We start from the raw sequence: 15,308 nt of genomic DNA, 5'->3' as shown, positions 1-15,308 counted from the left end.
GGACCTGAGGAAACAGAAGGTACACCGAGTACAAGAGAAACCCTGAACCCGAGCGCCCAAGACCGGATTGCAACCAAGGAGGAAGCAGAAGAGCGGGAACTCTGCCACGTCCCAGGAGGGACGTGGCTCAACCAGGTACGGTCCTATATAAAGGACAGTTTCTGGTTAAAAGGGAGAGGGACGCCAAGAGAGGAGAGGGGAGGGAGACTACAGGGAGAGGGAAGGGGGTTTATAGGGAGAGGGGAGGAGGAGAGGGACGCTAGAAAGGAGGAAGAAGGGCATTAAGGAACAGGAGCCCTATATAGAGGTGAGAAATTAGAAGACTGGAAACTAAGAGCATTAGAAGGAAGGAACTAAAAGTACTAAAATTAAGAGCACCCCAGAAATAAAAACCTGTCACTCCGAAGACACTCAAAGGTGACTACTCTTTTACATTCTGACTTCCAACTCGTCACACTATCCTAGGGGACGGTTCCACTCTCTCTCTCTCTCTCATTCTTTTTATCGTGTTAACACTAAACGTACTTCAGCAAACCCCAGACTCACCCATATCTCCATTCCTCTTGTTTCCGGTATACCTGGAAGTCCCACGAAGAGTATCTTCGCCGGTCAAGAGGAAACCTGGGAAGAAGAGAAGAGACAACTTAGCACGGAGAACCCACAAACCATATAACTCTGAAGACTACCTCATACCACTAAAACTAAATAAAGTCATCATTCACAACCCGCTCGAGCCTCATAGTCCTTATTATCGCCACACCCACTGCCACAGCAAGTCAGCCAGCCCCTTTGGGTCCCTTTGGTTCTGAGGATGTAGAGAAGCAGTTCCCGCTCTTCTCACCCCAGGCAAGGAGGGCAGCAGGGCAGACACAGCAAAGCAGGAGACCAACAGGATCCAGCAGACTGACACTCCTTTCAGCAGCACAGCAGTCCATCTTCCTGGCAGAAGGCCCTCAGGTCCACAATGTGTAATGATTTGGAGGGCTAGAAGTTCTTATACCCAGTGCTGCCTTTGAAGTGGGGGAGATTTCAAAGAAAGGATTCTGAAGTGAACAATGCCCCTGCTCTTCCTGCCCTGGCCCCAGGACACACTACAAAGGGTTATGCGGCACAGAACTTTGTGAGGGCTTAGGACACAGCCCATTCAGGTGTATCAGCTCCTCACTCCCATCCTGCCCAGGATGGCCTATCAACATACAGATGGTCACTCAGTCACTGCTAAGCTCCCTTTGTGCGGTTGTCTGGAGGGAATGAGCAAGAATCCAGCTGTCACCCTCCCAGACGTGAATTCAGAGACAGGCAGAAGGCACCAGATGAGTTAAATTAAGAAAATGCCAACTTTCTAAAAGGTTGTAACAACAACAATTGTTTCCAGAGGAAATAAGCAAAAATTAACAAAATCTACATATATAAAATGAAAAAAGGGAAAAAAAGAAACAGTGTCAAAACACAAAATTATACAAAAAAATCTAAATTATTTTTCAATAATCCATAAAAACATAAAACAACTACTCACAACTTTACACTAGACAAACCTATAAAAACAGTACACAGTTTAAAACACGAAACAAGGGCAGAAGGTATCAAAGTTGTTAGATAGGTCCACAATTAGCAGAACCTAGCACAGTCAATGTTTTACCCCAATGTTTCAAAGTTTTTTTAATGTTCTGCCAATCACGCGTCAATGGTGTTTCCACCCTTGTGGTTTAGTGGGTCATCAGGACATATAAAGTCAGAGCAAAAAAAAATTATTGCTGGCCTCAAAGCAAAATTCTCTTTTATCCGAATAACGCCTCAGGCGCAGGATTTGAAAGATTTAGTCCAATATAGTATAGGAAATGTCTCACCACCATGGCACAAGTCCTAAAGTCACTCATCACCTCATTCAGAGAAGTTTCACAAGATACACAGAGAAAAAAAACAGGGAACATGAAAGGTTCTCCTGCCAACCGCTGCTGAGGAATACAAAGTCAGTGTGTGGACTGCATTGGCAAACAGGGAGCACAATTGCCTCATGATGCAGCACACACGCTGATCTCATTTTGTATGGGGTGACGGTTAGGAGAGCCTATTTTATATCTGTCTGATATTACGGAATAATTAATTTAGATTTTTGGGGGGGCATAATTCTGTGTTTTAGCGCTGTTTCTTTTTTTCTCTTTTTCTCATTTTGTATATTTAGCTTTTGTTAATTTATGTTATAACTGATTATGGGGGTGATTCTAACATTGGCGGGCGGCGGAGGCCGCCAGCCAATGTTCCCCCGACAAAATACCGCTCCGCGGTCACAAGACCGCTGAGGGTATTTTGAGATTTGCCCTGGGCTGGCGGGCGGCTGCCAAAAGGCCGCCCGCCAGCCCAGGGCAAATCTACCTTCCCACGAGGACGCCGGTTCCGAATGGAGCCAGCGTAGTGGGAAGGTGCGACGGGTGCAGTTGCACCCGTCGCGTATTTCACTGTCTGCTTTGCAGACACTGAAATACTTTGCGGGGCCCTCTTACGGGGGCCCCTGCAGTGCCCATGCCATTGGCATGGGCACTGCAGGGGCCCCCAGGGGCCCCGCGGCACCCCCTACCGCCATCCTGTTCCTGGCGGGAGACCCGCCAGGAACAGGATGGCGGTAGGGGGTGTCAGAATCCCCATGGCGGCGGAGCACGCTCCGCCGCCATGGAGGATTCCCCCGAGCAGCGGAAAGTCGGCGGGAGACCGCCGACTTTCCGTTTCTGACCGCGGATGAACCGCCGCGGTCAGAATGCTCGAGGGAGCACCGCCAGCCTGTTGGCGGTGCTCCCGTGGTCGGTGACCCTGGCGGTCACCGGCCGCCAGGGTCAGAATGACCCCCTATGTCTTCCTGGGACCATTGTTCTAAGATTTAATTGCCCCAGGTTCTGGGTTAGCATTGCTGCTCCTGTAGTTGTAAAACCAACTTTCTAAAAGTGTCTCTTTCAGAATTACAATTTAAAATCAGACTTCACCATAAGTTGTGACTTTAAATTGTGATTCCAGAGACATAAAACGCGGGGTCCCATCTCTTCCCAATTGGAAATTACACTTATAAAATGTAATAAGGCAATCTCAATGTTAACCAATGGGAAAGATAGGCATTTGCAGTAGTGAAAACGGATTTAAGAATTTTTCACTACCTGGACATGTGAAACTTAAAGGTACATGTACAACATTTTAAATACCCAGGGGGCATTTTTTTTTTTTTATTATCAGGGCCCGCTGCCCAGGGGCCCCTCCGCGGGCTCTAATCATTCCAAAAAAATAAATGTCTACTGGGCCCGCTGTGTGCCCTGTGGGCCCAAAAGTTGATAAAAATTCATGCCCCCTGGGCCCGTCGACCACAGGGCACTTGGGTGGGGCATTGGTTTTTATAAAGTTTTGGGCCTGCCGTGCACACTGGGCATACAACGGACCCAGGGGGCATTTTTTTTTTTTTATGATTACGGCCCAATGGGCACTCTGCAGGCCCTAATCATTTAAAACATAAATGCCTCCTGGGCCCGCTATGTGCCCGTGGGCAACTGGCCCAAACCTTGATAAAAATGAATGCCCCCGGGGCCCACCGGCCACAGGCACTCGGAGGGGCATTCGTTTTTATCAAATTTTGGGCCCGCCGCCCTCAGGACATGAGGAGGGCTTAGGGAAAATAGCAAAGCAAATTGCTGCAAAAATGCCGCAAGATTTGCATATTTCTGCCACAAAACTTGCTAATGCATACCGCAATATCCTGGGAGATCTGAGATAATTGCCTCCATTGAGGTCCTGGAGAACTTTAGGAGTGTACTCTTGTGGTAGATTGGAACAAAAAAGACTAAGGGCCTGATTTGGATCTTGGCGGACAAGTTACTCTGCCACAATGGTGACGGATAGCCCATCCACCAAAATATAAATCCCATAGGAAATAATGGGATTTATATTTCAGCGAACAGGATAACCGTCACTGTTGTGACGGAGTAACTCGTACACCAAAATCTAAACCAGGCCCTAAGTCAGAAGGTAAAATCTTTGACCAGAATGACCCGCTCTGCTTTTCAGGACCAGCCTCAAATTATGCCTAGGTCCCAGTCTACCCCGACCAAAGACCACCAGTGGCGGTTTGTGCTTTTTGTTACTATTTCCCACAATCTTTAAAAACTCATATTTCTGGGTTTTATGGGATTTTTACCTTTTTGTTTATTTATGTGTACTCTACTTTTCTAATTCGTTTTGGGATATTTATTTTTTCATTTTTACTTTCTTACTGTCTTTTTAGTGCATAAATAATTTACATTGCCCTGAATTAAGCCGGTCTGCTCTGTGCCATAATTACCAGCGATTGAGTTTAGGTAAATTTAGTGACTTTGAGGGTTTGCCCTGACAATGGTTGTGATTATTCCTTGTGGTGGGTTGTCAGCACCCAAATAATAATACAATTTCTTACACCACCCTAGGCATCTGGTGTCAAGAGAGCTGTTCTTATGATGTGGGGCCGGGCACCACCTGGATATCTAGGTCTGAGGCCAGCATTTTAATAAACTGTGTCAACCTCAGCATTCCGCAGATTATGATAACATAAATTGAATTTGGTGTCTACCTGGCTTGCCAATTTGCTCAGGAAAAAAATATCAGACATTTATACATGCTTCGACTTCTTGAAGGGCTGGGAGGCAATACTTTTTAAAAGTTGCATAAAAATCCTATGTATTATTTTTTCACACAATTCTATCTCTGTTTGCTTCGAAAGCCATCTAGGAATACTTTACACAAGTTTACCTCTGCCGTAAATCGCATATATTTTGCTTCAAGTTTCTAAATCAAAGGGAGAAAATACATGATGTTCTTATTCTTTTTAAACTGTCCTGGCATGGCAAAATACAGATCGGATAGCGACTATCTTTGAGTAGGGTCACTGGTATCATGAGGAGAAATGCGGCACTTTTTAACATAGCATTCCTTCATTTTTGTGTAATTTTTACACGTTAACACTTTCTGAATAAAGATTTTCTCTCCGCACCTGTTCAATACACAAAAACAGCAACAGAAAACAGGCCGGTCAAACTTTGTCAAGGGTCTTCCTTCCACTGTGCGGAAACATCCTTTGCCGAATTTTTTTTATTATTATTTTTAGATCGTTTAAAGTTGAAACTTTTTTGTTAAAATTAATAGTTTACAGCAGTTGATGTTACAAATCTCTAAATATGCGGAAAAACAGCGGCCGCAAAATCGCATAATTACAGTGACCCTGGCCGACAACACTGCTGCTTAGAACGAACACATTCGAAATACATCCTGTATGCAGACTTCCTTTTCACAACGAAAATAGTTACTTGTACCTGCTGCGCGCACTCTCCTAGCCTAGTGCACATGCCCAATCGTGGATATACTACTCCCCTGCGCTAACTCACAAGAGTCACAATACACCAGGCACCTACATCTGAAATACCCCCTCTGATGAGTTAATGTAGTGGAAGAGAAAGTAAAACAGAAGAATAACATTGTAATTGGCGAAGTAAACAATAAGCGCGTTTAATATAAAATAAAAATACAGCGTAGTATTTATCCAGGAAAGGCTTTGCGCCGTACAACACAGTAGTGTCTCAGCATGCAAAAAGTGCCTTTGATTTCTGATTGCGCAGGCAGCAGAGTGCAGTGTCTCGCTTTGGAGCATTGTTAAACCCTAGTAGTTAATAGACGATTGCTTTTGACCTGTTTGTCAATTCCGTGTCACCTCGGTTTCTGTACGATTGTCATTGAAGGAGCGAATTATATGCTTTTCGGTTGGCAATTAATGGACACTGCCGAATGTGTCCCTGCGTTGTTCCTAGAGAGAAAGGGAGTCTTATCCAGTGTTATTCCAGGAGGAAGCTGTATTTGTCTCCTGTTCACGGAAAGGAAGAGCTGTGCGCCCCTATCACAGAGACAGTGGTGCATTTGTATTTTTATTACATTTATATAGCGCTTACTGAGGCAGACGAGGCGTTTAAGCACTGCGGTGAGCAGCAGCCTAATGAGGAACCCAGGAGACGTAGTTAATCCAGTGGTTATTGATGGTAATTGGGATTAGTTTTGTGCTGCAAAGGAAATAATTCCATGCATTTACCCCAGTTCTGTTGTTGGGATTTGTTCAACGAGAGGGTTGTACACAGGGAAGCAGTGATCTGTGTGCCTGAATTAGAGGTGTGTGTGTACATTCCCTCTGTTGATCCTCTCACCGAAAGAACTGCCGATAGATTGATTGCTCATCATCTCGTGCCACAAACCAGCTCCAGTCCTCATTTTTTCACCTGACAAGTTACCAGGAAGAACTCAAAAGAAATGCCCCACCAGGATTCCAATACTGTGAGTACTGCTTGTGCAAATGTGTTTTTATTTGATGACATTCTAGACAGGTTGGACATCGTTGAAATTGCTGCGCTGCAACTGGAGGTAAAACCTAGTATCAGTATTTCCGTTTCGGTGGGTCTTTAACTCTAGGCTTAGGCTCTAATTACTAGTGATTGTACATTTCCACCTGGTCAGTTACCACCGCAAATACCTCTTAGTACGGTTTCCTCAGCACCGCCCTCTTCGAGGCTTCGACCTGTATTGCAGAACTAGTTTAGTAGCCTGAATATACCCGAACCCAAAACTGGAAGCATTTTTAATCTACACGTAGTAATTCACATTACTAATGCATGTAGTATAAATGGTAGCGCTACTTTTTGCACTCCCTCTTTAGGTGTTGCACACAGAACAGTGCATGATGTCTGGTTGCGAAAGACCTATTGCTTACTTACCAATAATTCACGGTAGGTTTAGAACCTGCCCATAGCGCACAATTCGTTGGATTTATTGTCACTATCCTTCGCTTGCTTCTTATTTAGTGGCTTGCCTTGTCCCGTCTTGTCCATGTTGTGTTTATCCCTCACCTTGAACATAGCCTCATTACCATTCTTCTGACCAGTTAACTTTACTTGTATACATCCACTGCCCACGAGAGTGCATGCATTTCTGAGCCCTCTTCCTCATGTGCTTCTCCTCCTCCATCAAATATCCTCCCCTGCATGTTGCTGTGTCCCTAATATGTTTGTATGCTGCTCACGCTATTGTGTGTTTTTCTCTACTTGGGACCTGCTCTTTATGCTCCAACTCTGTTTGACCTGGCCCTTTGTGCAGGCTCATCCCCAAACTTTTTGCCTTGCTGTTTTTAATGTTTGATGAATTTGTTTTTGTTGGCCTTAGGACTCTTTTCACTTTACCATTGCTAACCAGTGCTAAAGTGCTTGTGCTCACTCCTTGAAACATGCCAATATTGGCTTATATCCAAATTGCATATTTTAAATTGGCACTACATGTGCCCAGGGCATGTAAATTAAATGTTCCTAATGGGGCTGCATCACTGATGATGGCAACCATTTACGTAGTCCTTTAAACATGTCTCAGGCCTGCTATTGTAGAGCTTATGTGTTCAGTTTTAACATGCCATGTGGATCTGTCAAAATAAACCTTTTGCCAGGCACAAACCTTCCTTCTTAATATATATGTCATCCCTGGGGTACTGGCGGGGGGACCTGGTCTGTACTAAGAGACCATCCTTTTGTGGGAGCTCCTCAGTGTCAGGTGAGCTGAGTGGGGTGGCCGCCCAAGGTGGCCTACCAGTTCTGTTTTCGGGGGGGGGGGGGAAGGGGGGCCCAATTCCAAAGCAGATGGTACAGAGACCCAGATGGAGGGGCGGGAGGTGGAAACAGTCCACAGTGTGAGGACCAGTAGGTCAGGGGTTGTCAGCTCTTAAAACAGTGCACCTGACCCTGGGAAGGCCATTTCTGACTGGGAAGGGGGCTCCATGCACTGTAACAGGGATAGAGGGCTGGAGACCTGAACTAGGCCGAGTCGGGCATAACACAGAGTGTGTCACACTTGAGGGGCGTGTGGTCCCCACTTGAAAGTCCTGGCTTGCAAGGGATATGTTCAAGCTCAGGGTACAGACCCGGGGCTGAGTGACCAGTCATAGGCTACCACCCTAGACTGGTGGGACGGAGAATGGACGGGGTTGTAAAACACCCATGGCTGCTGCCCTCCACTCTGAGAAACCTCATGGATTGGAGTGCCCTGGATGGCCTGAGGCCTGTTTGTTGACTCTGACAGCTTTCAGTGGCCTTTGTTGGTTGTTGTCCTTATGAACCGTTTTATTTCTCGGGTTGGGAACAGAAGTCTGAACCAAGGGATGGAATGGGCAAGATCACTTTGTTGACCATGGTGGTACTGTCTTCCTACTGGTATGCATCTGTGAGCAAGTTAAGTCTAGGTGTTGCATAGATGAGTTCCACAGGTGATAAGAAGGGTAAATTATATGTGTAAATTACTCACAAACCCAAGTTACCTTAGGAAAATGCCCAGTTTTGTTCATCTAAAGGTCTCCAACACCTTTCCTGTGAGTCATTTAAGATTGCTAGACTTCTCAGGGAGTGGGCTCTGTTAGATCTAGTGGTCTCTACACTAAGGAGCCAGTGGGTTGGTATCGGGTCTTTCAGGTGTTCTGACACCCTGGATATGTCAGAGTTAGCCTTTAGACTTTTTAGGAGTTTTTTTACACCCTTCAGTGGTTCACTCCCCAGCTCTTTCCTGGAATCTGCCCCTGGTTTTGCAAGGTCTTCAAAACCCTCCTTTCGAATTTTAGATCCAAAAGACCTGACATTTCTGTCAGCTAAAGTGGTATTTTTCTTTGTCATTTGTTTCGGGCCAGAGACTAGATGATTTGAACTCATTGTGTTGTTCCTTACTCTGGGCCAGATGTACAAACATTAGGAATACAGATTTCCTATTTACGATTCTCTCCCAATAGGAATTTGGAAATCGGTATTCTTAAAATATGTAACTCATTGAGTTACATTTAGGGATTCCTTGTGGGTCACAAATCGACTGACCTCATGAAGATTGAGGTAGGTCGCAGTTCGCAACCCATTAGGATTCACAGCCATCACAGGAATGGTGGCCTGCTGAGGTCAGCACACCACCATGTCTGTGATTGCTTTTTAATGAAACAATAATTTTTCTTTTTTTAAATGCAGCCCATTTTCCTTAAAGGAAAACAGGATGCATTTAAAAAGGGTAAAAAATGAAATGTTTAAGTTTAATTTTTTAAGTGGCGGCATTGGTCCATGGGAGCACTGCCTGCTCTTAAAAAATATTTTTCCAGCATTCTGAAAGGGGAAGGGGTCCCCAGGGGACCCCATTCCTATTTGCAACTACCACTGGGTCACCAGTGGTTACTACCACTTTTTAAATGATGGTAAAGTATTACTGGTTTGCAACCAGAATTCGGTTGCAAAACGATAATACATGCCAGACTGATTCGATATTTGGAAGACAGCCCAAAACACGCCCCTTCCAAATCTCAAATCCCAAATGCAGATTGCGGTTCAGTAACAAGTTACTGAATCACATTCTGCATTTGTACATCAGTTAAGGTATTTTTCCGTTCACAAATGGCCCAATTCTATGAATCGGGTGGCTAGCAACCGGAAATATGCTTTGTGCATTTGGCCCCAAATTTGTGGTTTTGGCTGACAAAGTGGTACTAAAACGCAGTTTATTGTTTGTGCCAGAACTTTACATTATTTCCATTTTTCCCAACATATTGTTTTATTTCTTACGATTCTCCTTCCCTGGAGGCGGAGAAATTGTTTCACACATTAGCTATCCATAAAGTATTGTCAATTTATGTACAAAGAACTGTAGCTTCTCACAAGGTAAATTTTTCTTTTGGGAATTTTGGTGCAACAGGTTGAGGTCCTGGCTATCTTTAGCTACCTTGAGTTGTTGGATCACAATCCGAATCACTTCAGTGTATTTGTAAATAGAGATATATTTGCCAAATTCAGTACTAAGACTTCTCACCAGGGGTATCTCTTGTACATGTGTAGAGTTCAAGGTGTTGTCCATCGAACATATTCGAAACACAGCCCATTGGGCACTTCCCAATATATTTATATCACATTATCAACGAAAGTTGAGGTCTAGGTGTTATTTTTCGTCTGACTATGTCTCAATGGTTTGAAGTTTAGTTAAAGATTGAACACCTTCTTTCTTTAGTTTCATTAAATAAATTCCCATTTCAGCAGTAGTGACTTCTACTGTTTGTTTTTATTAATTACATTTGTCATCTCTTTCTGAACTTAACAATCTCCTTGGGGATCTCCTTGTATAGTTAGGACTGTTCCGAGGAAGATAGATGAGGAGGTAATGGCTCGATTACTTACCAGTAATCTCCATGTCTCCAAGACCAGGTCTTCCACACATAATTCTAGGAGCCCTTTCTCCTGCCAAGGAATTATTCTGTCATATTTCTTAGTTCCAAAGGTTAATTTCCCGTTAAGCTTGCTATATTCAGGTAGTGCAAATAGTTGTTCCACCTTCTATAGAGCACATATTAGTGATGCTACTTCCTGTTAGTAGATTAAGAATACTTGCAGTTTTAGTTTTGGGTATATTCAGATGGGTAAACAAGTTCTATAAGAGAGACAGAAAGCTGTATTTAGGACTGCAATGAGGAAGACCTAGGGAAGAAGTATTGAAGATTTACTGGCCATTTTCTGGCGTAATGCCAGATCGGTTATCTGTCATTTGATTCAGTTTTACCTCTCCAATGTTTTGTTAAAACCTCAAACTGGAGGGGTTGCCATAAAACATCGATGCAATAAGCAGAAATTAGGTCCGGGCTCTCCATTCTGTTAGCAAATACCTCTAAATGACTCTCGTATAGTTAAAAACCATCTATTTTTGTTTTTCCTGAGTCCCTCACAGAGGGTGCTATGTTGCATCTGGATTTGTGTTTTTTGATGCATTAAAGGGTAGTAACTTGTATTAATCTTACCAGCAGTTGATCCACTTTATGTGCACTGAAGATCCACCTCTTCTTTGTTTATGGTAACCGTTTGTGGTTTTCCTGTGCTGTGCTGCACTACTATGGCATTTACAATTTGTATCACCACAGTTCTCTAAATTTGTAGTATTGGTAACCGGTTTTCCTCAAATTGTCCCCCCTATGAATGACAGTAATGGATGACTGTGACTACAGCAAAGACCTTCTGCTTACAGACATGGAGTAACTCACTGTGCATTCAAGAGCAGCGTGCAAGCTACCAATACTGGTGCTGATTGACACTCCAAAGATTTGTATGAAATTAAAGGCAGAAAGGTGCTTATTTACTCTTATTTTACTGTATGTATTAGTGACTTCTGAAACTCATATATCAGTGTTGATGTAACTGTAAGCCAGCCTCTGTACCAACCTTATTTGACTTCCTCAAAAAATAAAGTTTCCTGCACAACTTGGCTATTTCTGCGCCATCTTTCTTCCATTACAAATAGCTTCTTCAGTCGTATATCTGAAAAATAAACGATTTACACTTTAGCTCAGTAGTTAATTTGTAAAAGAATAAGTGAATGGGCCAAAGGTTTTTCAAACCCGAGGCCGGTGTTGCAGAAAGTCAAGGCTGCAAAATACTAGCACTATCTAGTCTTTATTTCAACTCATGCCTCTTTCATCCATCACCATATACTCATTACCCCTTTATTTCACGCATTCAGGTTCTTCTTCTTCCCTTCTTTCTCCCTTTGTTGCTGATTTTCTGTCTTTCTCATCACCCCTCTTTCTCCCTTTTCTGCCTCTTGTTCTGGGTCAAAATCTGATGATGAAATGTAAGTCCTGTCCACAGAAATGAGTTCGAGGGTGGGCCACCTGCAACCAATGACTCAAATGAAGCACTGCCCTAGATCAAAGTAAACATGTAAGTGGCTTTTCTTTACATCTATAGCTTTGTAAAGAAGCTCAGTGTTGGAGGATCGGAAATGAGAGATGTGGAAGGCTCCAGTAGCCTTGGCACTCAAAACCAACATGAAAGTAACCATTGGATTTGTGCATCACACCCAGGCAGCTTGCAGCTACTTAGAAGATTTACAGTACTCAGATCTCTACGAGTCTAAGGTAACTGTTAAGTTGGGTTGGGAATCATCAGCATAATTTTTCTAGTATTATGAGAGGCAATTCATGTTCATGAAAAAGAAATAAAAATACAATGCTTAATTAAAAACACAAGGATAATTGAGCTTCCTTAATTATAAAATGCCTCTTTAGAAATTAAACAACCCTAAAATGTAGGTATCAATGCAAGCTTAATTGATTTACAAGGATGCTTTTAGTATACAGATTTTCTTTACAAGACCGGAGGCTAACGCTTATACCTTTTATTTGCTGCCTCCCCAAATGTAGTCTTTAAAAAAAATAAAACATCACAAAACATTTAGTTCCATTCTGGAATCTCCAAACAGAGCATATAAACCCTTGTCACAACCACATTCTTCTTTTATTGGCGCCTCCTTTAAAAAAGTACATCTTTATGTTGTTATTGTTTAATTTTAAGTGTAATGCGATTAGATCTTTCCATATGGAAATTAAGGTTGCACAGGCATCTTATTATACCTCTAGGATTGAACAGTCCTCCCATTCTCCTAGAGAAATCTTTATAATTTTTAAGGAAATGACTCAGCTTCCCGCTGCCAGTAATGTAACGGAAGGCTCCAAGGAACACAGTAATGAGCTAGCCTGTTTCTTCCAAAAGAAAATCTCTGACATTCAGAAAACGTTCCCCAGCAATTCCTTGTATAAAGATAAGCTAGCCCCCCATATCGACTCTGTCTTCCAAAGCCCTTTTTTCTGTTTTTCAGCCCTTGAGGGAAGACTTGGTAGATAATTATCTTTGCTCTATAAAAACTGGATCTCCTTTGGCTCTGTCCCCTCCGTCCATCTTAGCATTAGGATTGAATGTTATAACGCCTGTGGTAACCAAAGTGCTCAACTACTCTTTGTCTCTGGGGCATCTACTGCAACACTGGAAACATGCAGTCGTTACGCCCCTACTAAAAAAAAAAAACAACACTACTCTGTAACTACAGACCAATTGCTCTTCTCCGTATAGCATCAACAATAATCGAGAAACACATTAAAATTCAAATGTCAGGCTTTCTTGAAGAGTATAATCTTCTTCATAACACCCAAATGGGATTCAGACGACAACACAGCACAGAAACTGCCCTGATGGCTGTTTCTGAAGATACTCGACAACGCCTAGATGCGGGTGGATATGCAGCAATCATTTTAGTTGACTTGAGTGCCGCCTTTGACACTGTGGATCATAAGATCCTACTTCACAGAATTTCTTAGATGGGTATTGAGGGTACCAGCCTTAAATGGTTTTCATCTTACTTGAGTCAGAGGACTTTCCTTGTCCGTGATTGGGCACACTTTTCAAACATTTTCCCTCTCACTTGTGGACTCCCACAGGGACCTACGCTTTTTAATATCTATATGGCCCCTTTGGCAAAGATTGTGGATCCCCACAGTATATCCCTTGTGTCCTATGCCAGTGATACCCAATTGGTCTTTTCTTTTTCCACCAACACCAACTCAGAACAGGCCACCTTATCATCTTGTCTGTTGGATGTTGCCAGATGGATGGCAGACAGCAAGCTTAAGCATAATGACTAGAAAACGGAAGTTATGTTGGTAGGGAACGTATCCCTCCTCAAGTCCCCTGTTCCAGTCCCAGTAGAATTAAAAGATCTCCCCCCGCCTAAAGACAATATAAAAAGTTTAGGCTTTTGGCTGGATTCCCGTCTTACGATGGAATATCACTCGAAAAAACTTGGAGCCACCTGTTTCAATCTGTTAAGGTCTTTCAGGAAAATCTTTTCATTCCTTCCTTTTCTGGCTAAAAGGCTTATCGTTCAGGTCCTAATTTTGAAACACCTGGATTATGGGGATGTTCTGTTTATGAGCTCTCCATCCTATGTCTTAAAGAGATTGCAGGTGGTACAGAATGCTGCTGCCCGCCTACTGATGGACATTCCCAGACATCACTCTGCCAAAGCAACTCTGGCCTCTCTCCATTGGCTTCCCATTGAAAAGCGTGTCAATTTCAAAGCCATCTGTTTTGTTCACCGGGCACTTCATAAAAAGGGTCTGGCTTTTCTTAGGCAGATCGTAACTCCCTATATTCCTCAAAGATTACTTAGATCTTCTCTGTCCTCTGCCTCTCTTAATAACATCTGTCGTGTCAAGAAAGCAAGATGGGGAGGCAGTTCCTTTGCTTTCAAAGCTTCTAATCTGTGAAATTCCCTTCCAATGGAACTCTGCTTAGAGAACTAAGAACTTTCCTTCCTCTATAGCTTTTCAGCTTTTCTCTGCCTGTTTAATGGTCCTGCATTAGCGCTGAAAAGCCTCCGGGTAGCCACGCTCTCTACAAATTCTTATAATAATAATAATAATTTGTCTCTTAACGTATTAGTCAATCCAATGTATAGATTGTGTTTTTTTCTTGTATTGTACTTTGTGTATAGATATAATATTGCCAGTCTGATTTATTTATCTTCCTAAGCACGTCCCTGCATCAGGTTGGGATTTATTTTACTGCAGTCGCCCACGCCTGCTTCGTGCATAGTTTAGGATTTTATCAGCAGGAGTTGCAAGCCTTCATCATGACTTACTTCTTGTTATGACTGAAAACTGGCCTTGACTCGCTCATTTTTAAAGTAGAATATCAGCAGGAGTTGTGCCCCCGTATTACACTTCACTGCTTGTTTGCATAGAAGACAGGCTTGTGAAAGGTCATTAGGCTTCTCCTTAGTCTTGGCCGATCATGTGTGGCAAGTAGGGCCATTGACATAGAAGGGGTGCTGCACACAAGTCTTTTCTCACCATTTTGAATTGGGCAGACTTGCTTTATTCTCTCACAGATGTTGCTATGGTGACGTTGTGTCAGTTTCTTATTTCTTGGTTGACTCATATACATTTAAAATCTAGCTTGTTTTTTCATGTATTACTGTTGACCTTTTTCCTGATATCTTTTGAAAAATAAATATAGATATTTTTTAGGGTGTTTAGTGTGTAATTTTCTTGGAGAATGTTATGTAGAGGTTAAGTCCTACTTCCTGTGGAAATGGATCAAGAATTATTTAGAAAATACTTAGATGAAGGGCTGAGATCCTGCATCAAGGAAACAGTGGTGACTGCTTTGATGAAGGAAAAAAGAGATAATCCTTCAGAGGAGAATTATTTTTTGCTTTCAGAGGATGAGGTTTCCGATTTTAAATGGAAAGGAAGTAAGACATCCAAAAAAGACAAAGCATGCTTAAGGTACTGATAATTTGGCTAGAAGAAGCTCTAAATAGTTATCAATCTTCCTGCTTAGTGAGTGCTAGCCCTAGCACTACAATAGAAATTGGTTTAATTAGCGGCACATATGATGGACATACTGTTTCCTTACAGGAGTCCAATAATGTGGTTG

General features: G+C 42.8%; 1 protein-coding gene and 1 long non-coding RNA gene across 2 annotated transcripts in view; one reads left to right on the top strand and one right to left on the bottom strand.

Moving 5' to 3' along the window:
* Positions 1 to 5,269, bottom strand: part of LOC138258670 (uncharacterized) — a 123,223-nt gene extending 117,954 nt beyond the window's left edge. Inside the window, exons 1-2 of the long non-coding RNA XR_011198490.1 lie at positions 5,000 to 5,269; positions 547 to 621 (exon numbers count right to left, since the gene is read on the bottom strand). This is a non-coding gene — a long non-coding RNA (uncharacterized lncRNA). The remainder of the gene's footprint in view (positions 1 to 546; positions 622 to 4,999) is intronic.
* A 372-nt stretch (positions 5,270 to 5,641) lies between these two features.
* Positions 5,642 to 15,308, top strand: part of LOC138259594 (gastrula zinc finger protein XlCGF57.1-like) — a 215,101-nt gene continuing 205,434 nt past the window's right edge. Inside the window, exon 1 of the mRNA XM_069207427.1 lies at positions 5,642 to 6,324. Coding sequence (XP_069063528.1) covers positions 6,301 to 6,324 — 24 coding nt within the window. The 5' untranslated portion in view covers positions 5,642 to 6,300. The remainder of the gene's footprint in view (positions 6,325 to 15,308) is intronic.

The sequence above is a fragment of the Pleurodeles waltl genome, chromosome 9 (genome assembly GCF_031143425.1).
Source record: "Pleurodeles waltl isolate 20211129_DDA chromosome 9, aPleWal1.hap1.20221129, whole genome shotgun sequence".
NCBI classification, from domain to species: Eukaryota; Metazoa; Chordata; class Amphibia; order Caudata; family Salamandridae; genus Pleurodeles; species Pleurodeles waltl.
Note: the sequence above shows the minus strand (reverse complement) of the source record. Positions and strands in the feature narration are given on the sequence as shown.